This window comes from Phocoena phocoena, chromosome 19 (genome assembly GCF_963924675.1).
Source record: "Phocoena phocoena chromosome 19, mPhoPho1.1, whole genome shotgun sequence".
Taxonomy (NCBI): Eukaryota; Metazoa; Chordata; class Mammalia; order Artiodactyla; family Phocoenidae; genus Phocoena; species Phocoena phocoena.
In genome coordinates this window covers 2,354,684-2,376,829 of record NC_089237.1, presented here as the reverse complement: position 1 = coordinate 2,376,829, position 22,146 = coordinate 2,354,684, and the positions used below count along the sequence as shown (strand labels likewise).

Here is a 22,146-nt window from a genome sequence, read left to right as displayed (position 1 = left end):
CTGTACTTCTTCCAAAGTGCTGTTTGCAGTCTAACAAGCTAACACTGTTGGCAGCACGTGTATTTTGTTTTTAAATCAATTCCAAATGATTGAAAATACATTTTAGATTTTTTTTAACTTTTAGGAACCTCAGATCTAAAACAATCCATAAAGCTGAGTCTGTCCTTTATTTTAAAGACTTCCTTACCTTTCTTGGTCATACACTCTTGCATTTACAATTTATATGAAAAACAAAGTTCTTCCTCAATCTCCACTATTTATGTTTCTCTTTTTTTGTTTAATTGAAGTATAGTTAATTGACAATGTTGTGTTAGTTTCTGGTGTACAGCAAAGGGATTCAGTTATACATATATATGTATAAACACATATATATCCTTTTTCAGATTCTTTTCCATTACAGGCTATTACAAGATATTGAATATAGTTCCCTGTGCTCTACAGTAGGACATTGTTGTTTATCTGTTTTATATCTAGTAGTGTGTATACGTTAATCCCAAGCTCCTGATTGATCCTTCCCGCCCCTTTCCCCTTTGGTGACCATAAGTTTGTTTTCTATGTCTGTGAGTCTGTTTCTGTTTTGTAAATAAGTTCACTTGTATCATTTTTTTAGATTCCACACATAAGTGTTATCATATGATATTTGTCTTTCTCTGTCGGACTTACTTCACTTAGTATGATAATTTCTAGGTCCATCCATGTTGCTGCAAGTGGCATTATTTCATTCCTTTTTATGGCTGAGTAATATTCCATTGTATACATGTACCACCTCTTCTTTATCCATTCATCTGTCGATGGATACTTAGGTTGCTTCCATGTCTTGGTTATTGTGTTGCCGTGAACACTGGGGTGCGTGTATTTTTCCAAATTAGAGTTTTCTCCAGATATATGCCCAGGAGTGGGATTGCAGGACCATATTTATCTTTTATTCTCAGAGGCGTTTAAAATGGATAAATGCAGTTTGGAAAACAAATGAGTCCAGTTACATATAAATTCAGGTTACTATTAGAGTATTGTTTAAGTAGTTCATTTCTCCCAAACTTCTACCACAAACAGTAAAAGCATGGATGATTTCCTTGAGCCCAAATGGAGTAGAGGAAGGGTGAAATGTCTGAGATATTGATACCTCACCCACTAGGGGGCACCTGCCTTAATTTCACGCTTCTGAATTTGCACCATCTCTCTGTATTCTCTGCACGTTTCGGCCTTCATGTATCTTCCCAATCAAATTAGTCATTTCTTTAAAACAACAGAATTAGCGACCATCTAGTCACAACAAGATGAAACCAAGCCCCAAGGAGGTAAGAGGAAATAGATGAGATTACACATCTAGTGAAAAAATACAGAAAACTGGTTCATTTTTTTTCTCTGATTTGTTGCTAAGTTTGTTGCTAAGAACTATGCAACGCTGTGGATGTAGACGTTGGAAATTTTGAGTTAAAAAAAGAAGCAAGTTGAAAATAACACAAAAATAATATTAACTGCTCATGAAATTTGGAAGAAACCATCTTAGGTTTGATTTTCCATTTCCTAGGTGCTCCCTCTAGCACTTTTGTTACGACACTGGGACCCATGGAGCAGTTTCCCTTTTTCAGAGATCAGGACCCACCTCCAGAGGTCCGGATGGTTAGAATCTCAGGCTCTAGAACCGAGGCTGGGGTTTCCGTCGGTAAAACCCAGAATGGCAGGCCCTCAGATGCGAGTAGCATTTGCCTGCCCTCACGGAGGAAAGCGAATGGGGTAAGCAGACAATCTCCCCGGGGCTTAGCAGGCAGGAATGTCAAGTTCATTAGCTAAAAACTAAAAACAGCAGGGTGGGAGACATGCTCCTATGAACAAAAACCGTAGAATCAGGCCTCCGGGCATGCCCTGGTGCAGAGGCAAGCGCGAGCTGGTGAACCGCCAACAACATGTCATTATGAGTTGAGTTATCAAACGGTAGTGAAAGAAAACTACCAATACTAACCAACCCTCGCAAACGCTTTCCCATAAAGCTCGCTATCTTTTTTTTTTTCCTAACTGATAGAGAAAGTTAGTCGTAGACTTGCCAAAGGAAAGCTTTTCATGGCCAATTTGGCTTCTCCACTTTAAACCCAGCTCAGGATATTAACAAAACCTGTTGCCAAGGGACAGAGATGCAGAGTTGAGTCTAAAAGACAAAAAATTATATTCAGCTAGCTGCTGGAAGAAACCCTCTCTCAGCAGTACTTCATACTGTGGATTTGAGTCCGGCAATGAACGGCTCCCAAGCTGCAAGGCCTTCCCTACCTTGGTCCCTGCCTTTTCTCCTCCCTCAGCTCACTGCTCTGCTAGGTGACCCCCTACACTGCAGCCACACGAGGCTTTAGGATTTCCTGGACGCTCACGACTGCACACACTGCCCCTCAGACCAGAGCTGGGTCTCCTCGGACTCCCCACGCCCGCCCAATCTCCAAGTCTCCCATGCCCTTTCCAAGATCTAAGCAGTCGTTCAACCTTTCCTCTGAGCTCTCATTAAGTCACAAACGTTGGTACACACGTCTGTCCCTCATCAGATTAGAATGTGAGCCTCTTGCAAGTAGGAATCGTCTCTCTGCACCCTCCCTGGCACCCAGCCGTGAACCACACCAAGAGCATCCAATAAGTGGTCAGGGAACGAAAAAACGCCTGACTGACTGCGTGCGGGATTGAACAGATCCATCCATTCAATCATCTGATGACCGACTGAATCAACAGAGTTCCTCACTTCCCGGGCCTGGCGCTCTCATTTATTTTTTATCTTTAGGCCTCAAGGGTTAGTTAGTTTCTGCCTTTATAGGATGAGCATAAGGGCTTTCCAGAGAGTCAGAGCTTGGCCTAGCATCAAGATGTGCCTGGGGTGCTAGCAGCAGCCCACGTGTCAGGAGATCTGTCTTCCCGACCTAATCCACTATCACCTTGGACTTCCCAGTGCCTTAATCCCTCCTGATCATAACTGCTTTGCCTATAAAATGAAGTGCTTGGCCTACATGATTTCTAGGGTCCCCGCTAGATGTAACATCCCACGTTTCTAAACTCTTTACGTTTTGCCAGGTATCTATCTACCACCCAGACTCTTTGTACCGATACACTTGGGCACCTGTCACATCAGCAAGTTAATCATGTATTTCTCGCTCAGCCATTCGAGAGCACCAGGGCGCCTTTGCTGTGCTGTTTTCCAGTTCCGGGGCATTGACTCCGTTTGTTCACCAGATGGTATTACTGCTCTTTTCACTGCTCAAGTGACCTCCTTATAAAGGCAAATGATGGTGTATATGGTCTGAGTCTCTCCCACTCACAGAGAATATGAGGGAATATGAGTAGACACAGCTCCTTCCTTAATAATTAAGTTCTTCATCATTGACAGTATGCGAATTTTAAACATATTACGCAAATGTAAAATGCCACAGGTCACAAGACTGTCAAAGTTTCATTCAAGTTGAAGGCTAGGCAGCCGTATTCGCCGTTTTCATTTTTTCATGTATTTCCTGGTTTATTGTGTCAATCCGTTTGTCTCACTTACGCCCGTACTCAGATGACCTGTTCCCACAGCCCCTCTAGGTGGGCAGTGGGCCACGTGTTTCACCCTCGTGCTCCTGGTGTATATGGACACCTGACTCAGATCCAGTCAGTCCAGCACCCACTCATCGTCAGAATTATTTTTTCTTTTGCAAAATAGAGATTTTGATCTCAGACCAGAGACTGTAACTAGTCAAAAAATGGTGGGCACTCAAGTACGAAGTCACACAGATGCAGGGCTAGTGGCTCCTTTGCACCATGTGCACACTGATAAGGTGACAAAGCCTGGTCTGCGGGGGAAAAGAGTAAAGACTCTTCTAGAAAAGCAGAACGAGGCCCCTGCAAAGGGAGAGAGAAAGGAGTCAGAAGATGCCTTTCTCAGTTCCTACCAGGCTCTGCTGTGTCCTGCAGCCGGACTCAATAAAACTCTCCTGCATAAAGACTCTTTTATTGGAGGGAAAGCAAAACACACACAAATACACAACTGCATACACAGACCTGTGACCGCTCTGCCTGTATGTTGTATACACGCTTCCCAGGTCATAAGCATCTTTCCGTTAGTAGTTTCGTCCGCCCTCATCACCTATTCCATCAGGTAGGTCATTACCTATTCCATCAGGTAGGCATCTGTGACTTCGGCTGTTCCCTTATTATTATGCAATAGGGTGTTTCTGTTTTTCACTGTTTTCACGTGACAGTTACGTAGTGAAAAACATGAACTTTGGGATTTCAATGAACTGGACTCAAATCCCAGCTCTGCAAACCACTAAACGGTATGATTCTGGGCAAGTTATTAACCCAAGTTCCCATTTCCTCCTTTGTAAAATGGGGATAACTTTACCTACCTCTCAGGTTTTTATGAAGATCCGCCCTAGTAACTTTAGTGCTTACCACAAAGCCTTGCACACAGTAGGCACTCAAAAGTCGCTCGCTATTTAGGATAGAGTCTCATAAATGGGAACGAAATTGTCCGGGTTCTCGACACTGCCCAACTGCTTTCGCAAAGACTCTGCATCCCCCGATATACTTTTTTTAATCGAATTATAATTAACATATATTATATTAGTTTCAGGTGCCCCCCCTCCCCCGGCCAATACCCTTTTTAAAACAGAAAAGCAGCACAAACTTTCCTCTAGAAGTTTCATTTCTCCTTCCCAGCTTTGCCTTGGAATTGAAAGTCTAGAAGTCAGGGCTGCTTTTCCACATAAGACCGTATTCACCTCCGAATCCGAGACGGAAAATCAGAGGCTGGTTTTAGTCCTAAAACCAGTGGTCTGACCATCCAGCTGATTCACTACTTCCTCTTTTCCTCTGACTCTGCTGGTCCCACTTAGAGAGCTGTGTGCAGGTACTCAGCGAGGAAATAAGTCTGGGCTCGCTTTAAACAAGCCCCAAGCTAGTTTCTGTTGCTGCTTTTCCTCATATCCATATACCCTAGGCAGCATCACACCATAGGCAGGTGAACAGAGACTGCATCCGAAGCTGCAGGAAACAGGTGAGGTGGATACTTGTCTCTTATATGCAACGTGGAATAAAAACTCACATTCACGCCTGGCTTCTGCACCCTGGGTGCACACCCCTTCACCCTCTGATCCCCACTTTCCAGCTGACCTCCCCGCTGATGACTTCTTTATTCCTCTTCCATGCTGGCTCACCTCATTCTTGACTTTCTGCCTCACTACTGTTTGACCACCTGTTCTCTTGCTGTTTGGATCACCTGCCCCGGGACCACCCACCCAGCTCTGAGGGATGCCTTACCTTCCTGTGGCCTGTTCTGGGTTGCCCACCTGGCCACGCACTTGAAGGATGCTGCCATCAATACCCTGACCGACGATGGACATCTGCCCTAAGCTGGGAAAGTTCCTTCCCACTGACCTTACCCCTGACCACCCCACATAACACATCCTGACAATTTCATCCCTTACTGTCCCCTCTTCCTGAAGCTGATGCGGGTACTTTTATTCAGAATTTTATGCTAAACATACTCAGACCGCATAAAATAAAGCTTCCTATTAACACGAATACGTAAGACACGCAAGTTGGAAAGACCTGTTGTTAATAATCAATGTTGGAAGAGCTTGGTAACACTCGAGTAGTACTTTTTTTTTTTTTTTTCTAAGGCTTACAGGCCTTTTCTAAAAATAAGCTTTTCCTGGCTACAGATCCTCGGTTCTTACTCACGGCCATTCCCTCTTAAGCTTTGTTCCATTAGGACTGGAACCATTTGTTACAAAGGGAAAGGCCTCCGTATATGTGCACGGAAGGGGCATGTGACAGCCACGGACGGTTCACCAGCAAACGCTAATTACGTTTGGGAATCAAGACAGCAACAGCGCGTACGTGTGTGCGTGTGTGTGTATGCGTGTGTGCGTGTGAACTTAACGACCCCCCTTCCCGCCGCCCCCCAGCTTAGAAGCATCCAGTCTCTCACTAACAACAGAAAATCAGAGGAGCCGGTAGTGTGCTCAAGGACCAGATGGCAAGTCTCCTGTTTTTCTTGCTTATCCTCCCGAGAAGCACTGCACCGAAAGTTCCATTTGGCCAAGTTAACGTCCTCCCTCTACCCACATGCGGTAACCCAGGTCGAGGGGTGCCCTCCTTCCTCCGTACCCCAGCCGCACCCTGTACCGAAACCACACGTGTATCACACACAGGAGTGTTAACCCGCTGACGTGCTCAGCTTCTCGTGCTGTGGGTTGAACTCTGTCCCCTCCCCCAAACTCCTAACTTGAAGACTTAACCTCCAGCGCCCCAGAATGTGAGAATTTGTCTTACTTAGAAATAGGGTGGTTGCATATATCATTAAGATGAGGTCATACAGGATTAGGGTGGGTCCCTAATCCAATAGGACCGGTGCGCTTATAAAAAGGAGAGGTTTGGCGATGGCACACGCACTGGGAGAAGGCCGTGTAACGACGGAGGCAAAGGTCTGGGCAATGCTTCTACAAGCTAAGAGACGCCAAAGATCGCCTGCAAAGCCCCAGAAGGTAGGAGGAAAGCACGGAGCAGGCTCCCCCTCACAGACCTCAGAAGGAATCTACCCTGCTGCCACCTTGAGCTCAGACTTCTCGCCCCCAGGACTGTGAGACAACAAGTTCCTGTTGTGCAGGGCACCCACTTTGCGGTACTTTGTTATGGCAGCCCTAGCAAACCAACACATCCTCCTAGACAGTGAGCCTCTTGAGGGTAGAGATGGAATTCTATGCACCTTTGTAGTCACTGAGCACAGGGCAAGGTGCAGGTTATTTATATAATTGTTCAATAACGCTTGTTAAATTCAACCAAGAAATATGTGGTCCTCTGCCCCCGACACACAATCTCACGCATCTACCCCACCCCCTGCCCCGCCAACACTGACTTGCTGTCGGTCTTGCCTAAGGACAGGTCACACCAGAAAAGAAAGATTGAAATTTAAGACGGAAAAAGTCATCCTAACCCTAGTGTATCAAAATTTCTCAATCTCATTCTTAAGTCAATTCCAGAACTGAATCTGCATTTTCCCCCCTACTCTACCTATAAAAATAGGAGCTCATTCAGGAGCAGAGTCCCAAGCAAGGAGACTTAGCAAGTCTCTTGAGGGAGATGACAGAATTGGCAGGTCGGTCCTAGCCCCCCGGCCGATTGTGTGTTCCCTTTAACTGCCCAGCAAGGCGAGGCAAAACCTGCCCCGTGGCTTTCCTGACTCAGTCTGGGGGTGATTCAGCCCCCCCACCCAGTCCACTCTACGGACCCTGAGCTGAATGAAGTCACCAAGGAGAAAAGGTGACTTAGCATGGTCACACTGAGAAACAGCCTATTGTGAGCTCCAGAGCTGTAGGTCACGGTGTTTTTGAAACCAAGATAACGAAAGAAACACAGATTTAATCTAACGATTGTATTAAAATATCAATTGTATTAAATCTGTTCACCTTTTAAATGGAATTTTTCGGAAATTAAAAATACACACAAAAATGTATGAACTCCCTTGCCAGTACCCGGTATCATGCTTGAGAAAGTAAGTTTGGTAAAACAAAGAACTTTCTGGAGCACTTCTCTTCAGGTACAAGTACAATGAGAATTCAGAAGTGCAGTTTTCCTTCTTTTCAACTGACTTCGGCTAAGTCTAGAAAAGAGAAAAGGAGCTAAGAAGTGGAACAGGCAGGTTGGCAGGTTATAAAAAATGAAAATTACAGCTGTGGCCATGCTCTGGAAAGTATCCCCTGACCTAGGTAGACGCTGACTATTGAACAAACAGCTTGCTTATATAATTATGGTGTGCCTATAAACCCAGTTGATATACTTGTTTAACTATTAACCTCTAGATTTCCTGGAGTTTCCACAATCCAGAAAAAGAAAAAAAAAAAACACCTAAAAGTACGAGATATGACATGTTCCATTTATTAACCTACTGTGATCGTAAGTGATAAAACCATGTTGAGTTCTTAGAAAACACACATAAGGTCTTTGAAGCTCCAGAGATTTTCCTAGGACATCTTCTCTTCTTTATTCTTCTGAGGAATTGTTCTGCCTCTGTCAACATTGGACTGGTTATCCTACCTGAAGTCAAGATCCTTCTCCATATTTACTTTGGATCTAGGACACCATTTCCTCAAGAGCTCTGAAAATCATATTGATACTTGCACGCTCGCTGTAAAAAATTTTCCTGATTCCCCTCACCTGCAGGGCTTTCTAACCCATAGTATCTATTCTAAGCATATCTCGGATTCTAGCTTGTATTCTGTACATTTCTGTGCAATCTTACCTCCTATTAGACTCTAAGCTCCTTAAAGGCTAGAGGGAAAGAAAGAGTAAAGCAAAGTCATGCGTATGGTGAGCTCAGTGCCTCAAACCCAGAAGAGCTCTCGATAAATTGTTCCTGAACAAATGAATGCCAAGCACTGGCCAAAGCACCTTACATACACAGCCTTGCTTAATCGTTGTAACGATCCTGCGAATGAGTATTAGTCTCTCCATTTAGCAGGTCAGGAAACTGAAGCTAGAAGTCAAGTAGATTTTTCAAGGCTCAGAGCTAGTAAGTGGGAAAGTAGGGCAGCATGCATTTTTATTTAGTTCCACCTAGCACAGTATCTTAAACATAGCAATCGGTAAAAAGTTATTTGTTGAACTGATACGGGCAGGCCCTTTATCCACGTTCTCTCTTTAGATGTGTTTGGAGTCTTTGGGTTTATTTTTTTCAATGGCTAAGAAGTTTGGGGCACAGGAAGGAGTAAGTAAAGTGGGGAGAAAATGCCTGTAAAGATTTCAGATATCACAGAAAGGCTGTCTCTGCACATTCACTACAGAATAATTCCCAGACTCTTTGCCACTCTGCCCCCACTGGTTCTCCAGACTCTAGCCTCTCCCTTATCTCAAACTCATCCCTCCCATGTGGGACTGGAGGAGGGAGGATGGAGGAGGGGAATAAATAACTCATCACTCAACACCCAGGCCACCTACTCCCCTGGCTTCTGTGAGGGATCAAGGGAAGGAATCACACACAGGCACTCGCTGCTGTGCTTGGCTCGAGAGACAGCTGGCAGAGGGCTCACCGGTTTAAGAGAGAAAACTCGTCCCGAAACCCCCGTTTCCTGTACCACAAAAAAGACGTGATTCCTGTTTCGTCCACTCTGTCCAGGGAAGAGGGAAACAGTGAAGATGAGGGTTCGGGCCCAGTTTCAAGGAAACTGCACTTGTTACCTTTACATAGAAATAACCAAGAAGAAAGGAAATCACTAAGCCAAAAAGGCTTGTTCCTCTACGCAGGTATGTTGCCAAATGGGCCATGTTCTCATTAGTGTTTTAAAACAATTCAACTTGGATGTGCAGAGAAACACATAAAGTTTAGATCTGCTTAGTTACAGCCTCTCAGAGAGCTAATGGAATCAACATTCATTACTGAGGTTTACCATAAACCTCCTGTCTGTACACACCAGTATGTACCAGTAGACCAGTTGTAACCAGCTTCCTTTAACCAATGGGCAGTTTGTACTTGGAACTCAAGCTTAAAACTCAGAATGAGTCCGGCTCAATATTCTATGATCAACAGAGGCTTAAAGGAACAAGTGGAAAGGCACCCATGTATAGGTAGACACAGGTCAGCCCCTCCTAATTACCATACCTGGCCCTGGTATGCACAAGTTCCCATGGCATCCATTCATGTTTTCCATCTCCAACCATGTCTTTTGGGAAATGGGTTCAGACATTTATTGTGGAGTGACACCTCAAGTGGAGTAGCCAGGAGCTCAGGCACTGGGCTCACACAGACCTTGATTAAAGCAACTGCTCTGCCACGATCAACCTTGACACTTAACCTCTGGCCTCAGTTTGCTCATATACAAAATGGGGCATCGCCTCATCGGGCCCTGGTGAGGGGAGAATGAGATAACTCATGTTTGTCACTAAGCGTGGTATCTGGCATAGAGAAGGGCTCTCCAGCAGTGTAGCCACCTAAGATGGTAGGAATGACGGCACCTCCTTGTATGGGACTTGAACGGACCTCATTTGGAAGGCGGTGAACAAATCTGGGCTCGTCCTACCAAAGCTACTCTGTCCTCAGGTAGCCTCCATCCCCATCCTTCCCTCCCTTCATTTCCAAAACCTGTGCCAGGACCTTCCCTGCTAAATACGCACAATCCCCACAATATCGGTGACTCGGAAAGCAAAAGGATACTCACACGCAAACGAAAACTGTCCCCAGGGCTGGGACAGTTAATGTGAGAAAACGGCTCTAGCCTTTGTAGGACGTGACAACCGGAAACCCGTCTGGGTGAGATGGAGGCTCCTACGATGAAGGGGAGCTTCCATCCTCATTCCACACAGACGACATGGTGGCACCTCTGACCTGGGTCGTGGCAGGAATCAACAAAGCCAGGCAATGGTGGTAGCGTGAGAGGTGTTTCTAGTTTGTTTTTTAAACACAATACGGGACAAAGAAGGGGAGGATGAAGGGACCAGGAGAAGAACGAATGAACAGCCTCTCAACGGGAGGGGCAAGAAAGGCAAGAAACGTCAAGCAAACAGGAAGAGTGCACCTGAGGGGAAAGGACCCCAGGATGGGCCAAAGGAGACGGGTAGCTCCGCTGAGCGGAAATGAGCAATGGCCGGCCAATCTCACAGCCAGGAGAAACACCACTCAGACGTTTCCTGTGGGCTGGGCCCCAGAGGTCGCTGGCTGAGTCATGGGCGAGTAGTTATCCAGGTTAACAACTTCCAGTTAAAGCCAAAGAGGAATGTAATACGGACCAGGAGTCATTACGTGATTGAGGAAAGTCAAAAAGGGCAAGGTCACCAAACTTTTTTTGAAAAGGGCCAGAGAGTAAATGCTTTGGGCCCTGCGGGACATACGATCTCCATCACAACTGTTGGACTGTACAACCGTGGGGGAAAAGCAGCCCTAGACAACCTGTAAATGAATGAGCAGAGCTGTGTTCCAATAAAACTTTATTTGTAGACACTGACTTCAAATTTTATATAATTTTCATGTGTCATGAAATGTTATTCTTTTTATTCTTTTCCCAATCATTCGAAAATGTGCAAATCATTTTAGCACACAGGCTGTACTTAAAAACAGGAGGGGCTGGATTTGGCCCCCCAGGCTGTAGTTTGCTGGCCCCCAGTTATGAGCTTGGGCCCCGTGGCCGAACATGCCTGGCTTTGCATCCTGCCTGGGCTGCCTGCTGGCTCTCCAGCTGTGGGCAAGTTCGTGAACTCACCTGAGCCTCAGCTTCTTCATCTGTAAATTAACGATAACTGTATCTGTCCCCCTAGGATTTATGTGAAGTTCAAAAGCATAGTACCTGAAAAGTGACTGACATAAAATAAGTGGTGATGATGGTGATGGTGATAGAACTGGGTGTCTGGGTGTGGGTCGTGATGGCATCAGATCTATAGCTAATTGTCTCTGAAAAAAAACCCAAAAAAACCAAGGCTGACCCCAATCCGACTTAAGGAGGGATATACAGACTAGAAAGTAAAACAGATGAAGAGAGATTCAGAAAGAGCCTGTCTAATGCTTCAACTCAACTGAGTTGACTAAATTACGATGATTTGTAACAGACTTCGCGTGTGTAGGTTATAACCTGACTACCCTTTCAACTGCAGAAAGAGGGGGTTTTATGAACCGTGTACCAAACCTTATGGACCAGCTCAGGAAAGGAAGACCATCTGAGGAGGCAGAGTAGGAAACAGAACCCAGGGCGGGGTGCATGGAGGGGGCGGCAGAGACAGTGGTAGGTGGTCGGGAAGGAAGTTGTTTCATTGGGGGGTTATCCATGCAGAGTTCCCTCTTTTGTCATAGGGCAGCCAGCTGTTAAAAACTTTCAGGTTATCTCTCCCAACGCGTCAGAGGCTCAAGTTCAGAGGTAACTTACAAACCAGCTCCTAAAACCAGCACAGGGTGGAGGAATTCACTTCAGTCCTTAAGTCCTTAACTTAAGTTATCCCACGGGACCCTTCAGACAACCCATCTTAGTTCTGCATAGTTTTAAAAGAGTTAATAGCCAAGGATCATGCAACCTTTAGATCTCTTTAGAAGGCCTAGGCGGGAGAAATCACACTTCTTCAGCCATTGTTAAGTTGCTTTTTATGCTGTTCTTGCAACTTCCAAATAATCAAGCAAAGATAGAATGGAAATATTAATGCAAAAAAAGGAAGCACAGGAGAGCTGCAGTATAATTTAACTACCCCACACCTTTTATGAAATGTGGGGCAAAATGACAGAGATCTCCACGGATGAAAAATACTTTCACTGTCAGACATTTATTGAGCACCTAGTATTTATAAGCTCAATGCTCAAAGAGGCAGAGTTGCAAAGATGTATAAGAAGAAATATGAGCTACCCAGCAGGGGCTCTCAGAGATCGTCCATAAAAGGCAAACAACAATCACAGTGGTTAAAACTTGCAGCTGTATAGTGTAGGCATTGGGACTTAAAATGAGAGCATTCGCAAAATATCCTTTGGCAGAAAATTGGTAAGAAACCCCACCACCATGATTGATGTATCACCATTTCTTGGGCACAGAAGAAGAACCCCTGCTGACTGTACTGTCAGCCTTCCTTACCAGCCTGCTCCCCACAAAAACAAACAAAACAAAAAATGTGAAATATACTAAAGATTCTGGGGGAAAAAAAAGTTTTATAAGTGTGGATTACTAGTGTTTGTGTGTGATTTAGTGAAAAGAACACTGGGGCAGAGAAGCAGGAGATGTGAGTTCCACCTATGGTTCTGTCTTCAAGCAAATCACTTTCTTCCAAAGCTTCAGTTTGCTCATTTGTAAAATGAGATGATTAGACTATAAAACTCCTTTCAAAGCTCTAAATTCTACTGCTTAATATCAAGATGCATACATAGGCGCGTTTACTAAGGAAGGCTATGTTAATAATACGTGGAATACATGGGCGCGTTTACTAAGGAAGGCTATGTTAATAATACGTGGAATACATGGGCGCGTTTACTGAGGAAGGCTATGTTAAGAATACGTGAAGTGTGATTGACTTGATAGAATTTCTGAGGTCATCAAAGTCGATCCTTGCCTTAATTATTCTAACAAATCTGGTAATGTAAACCACTTTTTATGATTAGACATTACGCATGAAGAGGAATAAATAATAATAATAATTACTCTGCAACAATGCACATAACACAACCAGGTGCTTATGTGAGAATTATTTATGAAACCAAAGAAAAACTACTTTTGCCTGTAGAGATAACTGAAAATGCAGAAATGTCCAGAAGTTAGTAAATTCCAGATGGAATTTAAATCAAATCATTACACTTTTCTTATTATTTTCATAAGATCTGGATAGGTATAATTAGTATAACAAAATGAGTTTATAAATTGTAAGTTTACTTAAGACATTTTGGTTAAAATTAAAATGAGAACTCACCAGGGAATTAAATTGTTTAGATGCATTAAAGCTGAGCCCAACTTTCAACCCATGATTACCTAAGCTCTGCCATCTTGGAATGTTCTGGCCTAACTTTGAAAATAATTTGATCCCCAAATTAAATTTTTAAAGATACATTTTATGAGGAAAAAAAGAAACACATGAAACACAAATGTCAAAGAAAAATTCAACTTCTTTATCACTAAGAAATGCAAATAATAGTAAAATAGTGTTACTTTTCATCAAATTGGCAAAAAAATTTTTTCAAATTATTACAGCCAGGATGAAGGAAAGTGAGCATAACCTTTCTTTTTTTATTTTTTTTTAGTTTTTATTTTATATTGGAGTATAGTTGGTTTACAATGTTGTGTTAGTTTCAGGTGTACAGCACAGTGAATCAGTTATACATACACATATATCCATTCTTTTTCAAATTCTTTTCCCATTTAGGTTATTACAGAATATTGAGTAGGGTTCCCTGTGCTCTACAGTAGGTCCTTGTTGATTATCTATTTTATATATAGTAGTGTGTATAACCTTTCTGAAGAGTAATTTATTTGGCAATATTTGGCAGGATGCTTAAGGGGAGAGAATGGGCACTTCCACACATTACTGGTGAGAATAAGAACTTGTTGCAGGCACTCTGGAGGTCCATGCCCGCCCTTCGCTCCGCACTTCCACTTCTAGGAATTCATTCATCCTAAGGAGATCATTGGGCCAATGTGCAAAAATGTGTGTGTTCAAGGTATTCCTTGCAGTTTTGTTTATAGCTGTAAAAAAGTGGAACTCTGTGAGAGTCCAGTTGGAGATTGATGAAACAGCTACATTCTTACAAATTAAAATGAGCAGTTGCTAAAAAGAATGAGGAAACTGTATGTACATGATTATAGAAAGATGTCGAAGATATATGGGGTATGAAGCAAGTTGCAAAATATCATATATAGCGTGTGAAAGAGCGCGTATGCAAATATATATATGCATGTACAAATGCAAAGAGTCACTAAAAAGTTAACTAGGTAGCTGTGGGTGGTGTGACTTTGAGTAATTTGTATTTTCTTATTATGAATTTCTCTTCAGCTTGAATTTTTTTCAATGAGTATATATTGTTTTTATAGTAATAAAAAAGCTATTTTTAAAAGGTGAAGAAAAGAATGGGTCATGGGGAAGAATTAGATATCCATAACTTGTAGTTCTGTGTCCTGGAATTTAGTCTAAGACCACAGTATACGTAATAATGTATGAACTGGGATGATTATCACAGCAATATTCATGATATTGAAAGTTAATAAACATTAATGTCCTATTTAAATAAATACACTAGAATTAGACATTATTAATGTAGAAATATATTAACTTGGAATATTTCACAGTATTATTGGTAAGTGAAACAAAAGGCAACTAAATAACTTTATACACATTTTGGATTTATTCATATTCACATATATATAGAAGAGAAAAAAGTCCGAAAGGATATATGCCAAAATGTATACTGCGGTAACTAGTGATTCTTATTTTTCTTCTCTACATTTTCAAATGCTTCTACAATAAACGAGTATTATTTATGTACTTTTTTCTTTTAAGTTTTAAAAACGTCCCTTATAGACCTTTCAGACTTTCAAATAATGCAAGGTAGTTATAATGATACTAATCTGTGAAAAACAAAGGAATGAGAATCTCAGCCCTTTGCTCCAGCATCAAATTACCACCAAGAGACCCCCGGAAAGCCCCTGCAGCTGACCTGCAGCATGTTGTAAAGTAATGAATGCCACACTGATGCAAAACAAACTCAGGAAACCCAGGGTACCTATTCTGATTTTGTGTCCTGCGATGTGCGAGGTTATAAAACATACTGGCTCAGATTACAGGCTAAGCATGACAAGTCCCTCTGCTGCAACCTAACAAAGGAATTTACAGAATGAGAAATTTACACATTTCGTTTCCCAGGGTAGAATGAATTCCAGAAGCAAGGGACCCACAGTAGGGTTAAGTCCTTGCCTGTCACTCTCCTACATGCTTCTGAATTATGCCTTATACACAGTTCCCATGACACAATGTACCTATTACTATTTTAAACCAAGGCAAACTAATATTTTTTAAAGGTGAATAGAAGGAGAAGTGAGAAGAAGTGCATTTGTAACAGAGTCAAACTCTTTGTATATTTTCAGGTGAACTGGGGGATGCCAGACCTCTCTCCCCCAAGCCTCCCTCCCTCAGATCATTATGGCTGATAACAATAGTTTTACTTTCCCGGGTAATGTAGATGACACATTTTTCCTGTAGCCTGTCTTCCTGTAAAGTGCAGGAATTCCTGCACCTTCTGGGTGCCCTTCCTGTTAACTTACATTTCAGATTTCCTCAAAAGGCATTCTACCACTTTAATATTTGAAAAATGTCAGCTCAACCCCAGATAGCTAATATAAACAAGCTGAAAAGCATACCACCTAAAGTTACAACTGTGGAAAACAAAATTTCTTTTTAAGAAATTCTTTCTCGGAATCTCACTGTTGGTAAGGCTGGAAAGAAGTAACCCAGTCCTTCCAGCTCCCAGGGAGTCTGTAATTCTTTTGCCTCTGCTGTGCCTTAAATTAGAGGTCTGTAAAACGGAATTATAGTGATCTAGAAAGTTCGTAAAGGTCCTTGAATTGAACATGTTGTTAAAATCTTCAATACTATGAGGTTATAGCCACCTTTCACTTTTCCTCCATTTCATTTGGTTATAGTATTACAAAGAAGTTTGGTACTGCACAAAAACAAAAACAAAAACAAAAACAAAACACTGTCTTTGCCATCTGAGAATACCGTAGCTGAATTAGGCCAGTTCCACATTTACAGCCCAGGCCAAAAGTCTTTGCCATTTCTCAAATGATCACACACCTCCTTCTACCAGAAACTTTCCTTTTGGACAGGAATCCCATGTTCACACCAGATGCACCTTCCAAAGGGGACCCAATTAAGAAAACTATTTGGATAAATGGGAGTTAATGTAAAGAACCACCAGTACCTGATCTACTAAGGGTGCACCCATAATGGAAGAGTGCCATGCTAATATGTTTTTCAGTTTCCCAACTTCTTCTGCTAGGAGGGAGCCGCCTTAGGAGTGAGCCCCCCAAAATGCACAAAGAAACCTGATTGAGTTTAAACCCTAAGGTTCGAAGATAAGATCACTAGAGCACCCCCTTCCTATCTCCCAGAGAGATCACTGCCATCTCTAAACTCCAAACGCACCATTTTGCTTCACTATCTATGCAATTATCTTATATCACAGTGATTTGCATACGTGCTTTCTTTCACCAACTACATGGTAAATTCCTTGAAGAAAACAACTACACATAAAATATTTTTGTATGTCCCCAAATCCTGTGCGCTACAAACACACACACACACGTCTCATAATATATTTACTCATATATTAAACTGACCTGAATGAATGAGTGAATGCACACCAAATACAGAGTAACTAGATGCAATCTCTCTCATACGTCAAAGCCTGGAATGCCCTCCTAAGCTATTATTTCTACGCTCAGTTAAAAGATTGTCGGTTTTCCCGATATTAAGGAACACTGGCAGCTCACAATGCCCCTTCCTAGGTACTTCGGCACTCTTACTTAGCTTTTCAGATTTCCATTTTTTCCCCTAATATCCAAAGAAAAGAAGAGCCCTACTTTGAATTCTTGAGAATATATATTACTTCCTTCTGGGGCTGAGATGTATGATTCCCAGCAGGTAGAACTAAAAAGTGACACAACAACTCTCCCCAAAGTAGCAGAACGCTGATGAGACACTTGAATTTCACTGGATCTGACTTACCTAATGCCCTGGGTAGCCTAACTCACCTTGTGCTGAGCTCACCTCTCCTTTCCATACGTTCTCACAGGGCATATGCTTTCTCTATGCTCAATTTGTTCTGAAACAAGTGACTTACAGTCCTAGGGCCACCTGACAACACCCCCTCAGCTCTCTAATGCCATGTCAGGGTTTTTATATTTTTAATCCCTTCCCCAGCATGACATTACGCCTGCAAAATACAACTGTGTAAAAAGAATATTTTTAAGAACAAAAAAAAAAAAAAAAGAAAGAAAGAAAACAACCATAACCCTGAACTTCTGACCTATTACAGCTGACTAAATATATGCAATTACACACTTAAAAGGTTTCATTATGGTTGTCAATGAAACAGTGCAGTCCTCCCACATTGGCGTAATGCTTAAAAGTACAATTTTTCTCCCAGTATTTTCCCTCGAGATGCAAAGCATCTCCCAAATGGGAAGACATAAAACCTCGATGTCCTCATTGCTGCTTCTAAATACTGTGAACCAATAAGGAATTGGTGTAAAGTGCAAAATCTCGGAAGAGAAAGACTTCTTGTCTGCTTTTTTCTAAAATGCTATTATTCACCTTTACTTCCTTTAAAGATCAGAAGTTGCTTAATGTTCAAAATGATACCAATGGAAATTTAACTAAATACTAGCACCAACAATTCATTCCCAAAGGAATATAAGATTACATTAATTTCCTACTAGTTTAACTCAAGTTTTACCTTTCATTTTCATCTACAGACTTTTTAAAAGTTTGTATTCCTGTTGCACGTAAAATTACCTATTATATGTGTGCATACTAAAGGATTTTACAATTATATAAAGCATTGCACATTTAGACGCTACCAACCTGCTCTATCTCTCCTGACTGTGCAAAAGGCAAAAAGAGCTCAGTAATCCTAGCAGAAGAATGCAAATAACGTCAATGCACAGCTGAACTGCAAGCCCTGCCTTACAGGAACTCTCTGTGTCTGCAAAAAAAAAAAAAAAAAAAGAGACACATACTAAACAGGAAATGCAACTGAGATGTGGAAAACCTCAAACTTAAAAATGCAATCGCCAGGCGAAAATTGCATCCATGCATTCATAAATGCATGCACAACCCTTTGCATTTTTGCAAGTAATGCAAATAGGCTCTTACCTTTCGACTGAGACATTTTCCCCTTTCCTTTGATGGGGGAGGGGAGCACAAAAGACTTTGCCTTGCTTCTCTTCTGTAGCTAGTTTTGCAACAAAGATGCAAGCTGCAGGCGTGCAATCTTCATGCAAGTGGAGTTTCTCTTGACCGAGGCAGCAGATGGACTTTCAGGGAATCCAGATGGAAATGCACACCTTGCAAAACAGACTGGAAAGTGATTTTTCCCCCAGTTGCAACGTTAGGGAAGGCTGTGCTGCAGCTACATGATGGGCCAGGGCTGGCAGCTAAAAGCTCCAAACTTGGAACTGAGTATCTTAGTGCGCAGACGTCCTTCCTGCGAAGGGCGCGGGGGCCGCTGGGAAATGTAGTTCCCGAGCGGAGTCCACGGGACTCTGATTTAAGGACACGTGGTCGCGCGGGTCGCTGAGCGGGGTGATTGGGAGCAACATAGGTTGCATCCAGGTAAACAAGTCATAGACGCACTCGGTACTAAGTGATGGGAGAAAAAGGCAAGGCCCAGGGGAGCGGGCATTTACCTTCTCCAAAAGCCCCTGAAACAACAGCCAAAAAAACATATCAGTTTGGCTAAAAACCATTCGGCCCGCTCAGAAAGTCAGTTTCGGGGTTCAAGTGTTTGCAGGGCAGCACCTGTTGGACGGTTCCTGCCTGTAGACGTTTTATTCCTCTCAAACGTGCATTTTAAAAAATCTTTTTCTCGCCTGGAGAATTTGCTGGTGACCTGGCCGGGCGGAGGTAACAGCAGAGGAGATGCAAAGGATCCAGGTCGGTTACAATTCAGTCCTGAGGCGGAGTGGAGGTGGGGGGATCGGGGAGTTCTCATTTCTTGAAGGGTTAAAGAGAAAGTTCTGCTGTTGGTGTGTCAAAGCAAACTTTATCAAAGTTAAAATGTTTCGATGTTTTTTTTCTCACCTGGGTGGGAGGAAAGTCCCTGGCCTCAGGGAGAAAGTGGGTGGTCATCTTAAATTAACAAAATCAAATAACTTGAATTTATTCAACAAAATTTACAGACTTTTGTTGAGCTCCCAGGGTGTGCCAGGCACCTTTCTAGGACCTTGGGTCATCCCGTTGTCATGTATTGCCCACAGCTAGGGCCCGGACACCGTCCTGGCGGAGAATAGGGTCACCCCTTCTCAGGGAAGCAGAGAGGCATAGAATATTCCATTAGTGAGGGGACCTGGGCTGAAATGAGCTCAGACTCCTACTTCATCGAGTGGACCAGACTCAGAAATGTGCTTTTCAGGTACAGAGGGAGGAATTGAGGGTGTGGGGCTGCTGAGGTGTGAATAAGCACGGAAGTCTGCAGAGCGCCTCTTCAGGGGCCGGCAAGGCTGCCTGCTGCATTGCATGCAGAAGTGGGAGTGGGTGGGATTTACCAGTGGGGACTGTACAGGGCCTTAGGGTCAGGCCAGAGGTTTGGACTTTCTTTATTCTGCAGACACTTGCAGGGTGGCGAAAGGGCTTTGAAAAGAGATGTAACTGAACCAAAGCATTGTTTTAAGGAGGTAAATTTGCCCTCAGCGATCAAGGTGAGCTGAAACTGGGAGAGGCTGGAGATAGGTCAGGTCAGTAGCAAAAGGTGAAAAGACGCACTTTGAAAGAGCGTTCGGCTGTATTTGATGACTGCTGATGAACGCTGTTGGAATTTTATTAAGAATTCTAAGAAGCCAGGGCCTTCTGAGTAATGGATGAATCAGAGGGAAGAAGGCTACCATGTTTCAGCTACAAATCAGCAAATCAGCTCTTAAAACAAATATGCAATAGGTCATGGAACTAACATTCATTTACTTAAGTTGATCCCCTCTGCTGACATTAATGAGAATTAATCAAGGTCACCTCATGTTCATATTAGCTTCTGCCTCAGAAAGGCAGAGATCTCTGTTCCATGAGCTCAGACAGGAAGACTTGCCAATTCACTTTCTTTCCCCCTCCTTCTGGGCGAATCCGTGCTGTCTTTTCCTCCCTCTCTTACACACACAATCTCAGACTCATCGAACCAGTATTTTTTCCTCTAAGTCTCATTTAAGCAAGAGACATGTGGGCATGGAGATCCATTTTAATGCATCCAGGTCACTCTTCCTCAGCATCGAGGGAGCAGCTGCTGTGTGCCAGGCCCTGGGTCAGCTACTGGAGCTGCTCGGAGACTCAGCCCCGGCAGGGCCCGAGCAGCCGCCTAGAACTCATTTCCATTTGCATTTCATGTGCTCAGCGGCATCGCTCTAAATCGCCCTGGACTCCCATCTGTGGAAGAGCTCTAATCACATCATGGCTGGTGCATCTTGCCGCCACCGTGCTTGTAGTTTCTCTGCACAGGCGTGCACGGTTCACAGCTGGCAAGTGGCTCGTGTCCTGCAAGTGAGTCTGTAATTCATATTCCCATAGAAACAGTGATATGTTTAATAGCCAGTGCACATCTACGCTCACACACGCACACCTGTGCAAAATACCTTTGACCGTAAATGGAACCATACATTTAAAAATTGCAACATGTATTATTTTTCTTTCCGGGAAAAACATATTTTGAGTTTCCACAGGGAACTCAACCTCTCTGTAAAGTCTTAGATTCCCAGAGAAAAAGTTCTTCTTCTTGCCTTGGTGGTAAAAGGTTTCCTCCGCCTCGTTCCTGGGTGGAAGAAGAGGTTGTACCTCCGTACAGACGTGCGCCTTTCTTCTTCTTGCCCGTTTGTGGCCATGCTCCTAGGAAGAGAATCCCTCCCGCGGTGGGAATGGCAAAAGCCAAATCTGCAGCACATTAGGCATTTATCTTGAGGTGACCTGTGCTCCTACCTCGAACCCCTCATCTTTGAAGGGGTCTGTACTTCCCATCTTTCTAAAATGCGAGTTGGATGACTCTCCCCCCAGCTTCTAGTTCCCTTCGAGGTCGCTGCCAGACTCTCGGGCTTGGTATAATTGGCCCCTCAAGACCTGCTTCCTGCTTACTCTGCCACTTCATTCTCACCCTGTGTTGATGCTACAGCCAGAAGCCAGGTCTGCTCCCTCCTTGCTTCTAGATACACTGCTCCCTCTGCCTGGCAAGCCTTATCCGTTCTCTTCGCGGCTCCTTCGGATTTGTCCTTGAAGACTCTGCTTAGCAGACACTTCCTTTTGGCCACCTCCTGCGATGCGTCACCCTGTGGCCACCTTCAGTGTGAACGAGGGTATTCCCTAATTCTGTAGCACCCTGCCCACAGCTGTCTCGCAACACTCACCCTAAGGCAGGCAGGTGTTCACGTTCGTATGTGTCTCCCCCAGAAGACTGAACTGCTGGAGATCAGAGACTAATCTCTGTGTTCCCCACGCCCAGCATCTAGCATACAATGCCCACTCAAATGCACGCTGAAATAGGGAATGGAGTAGATGGAAGAGGGCCTGTCACCTCGATGACCTGGAATAACTAGACGCCAGCGACAGAGTTAACACCTGCAGGGGAAACTGGAACACCTGGGAAGAGCCCTTTGCTGTCAGGTTAGAGGTATGAGGTGCTTGGAAGGAGGCCCTTAGGTTAGGTCCGACTGGCTCTGAAGGAATTGCTCTAGAGGGTTACGTGAGCTGGAGAAGGCGGCGGCTGGGGGTAGAATGTCTCAACCGAGGGTGGCTTTTTACCCCCAGGGATCGTTTGACAATGTCTGGAGATGGTTTTGGTTGTGTCACAGCCAAGGGGTGGTGGTGATTGTGGCATCTAGTGGGTAGGGATGAGGGATGCCGGCAGTCGTACTGCAGTGCATGGGAAGCCTCCACCAACAAACAATCGTCTGGTCCAAATCATCTGGTACTGCATTTGAGAAACCCTGCTGGGTA

The 22,146-nt window shown here is 43.6% G+C and overlaps 1 protein-coding gene across 1 annotated transcript in view; it reads right to left on the bottom strand.

Annotated features, from left to right (window-relative positions):
* Positions 1-18,615, bottom strand: part of MAP2K6 (mitogen-activated protein kinase kinase 6) — a 123,219-nt gene extending 104,604 nt beyond the window's left edge. The window contains exon 1 of the mRNA XM_065896548.1: positions 18,334-18,615. Within this exon, the coding sequence (XP_065752620.1) occupies positions 18,334-18,349 (16 nt within the window). The 5' untranslated portion in view covers positions 18,350-18,615. The remainder of the gene's footprint in view (positions 1-18,333) is intronic.
* Positions 18,616-22,146: the final 3,531 nt, after the last annotated feature.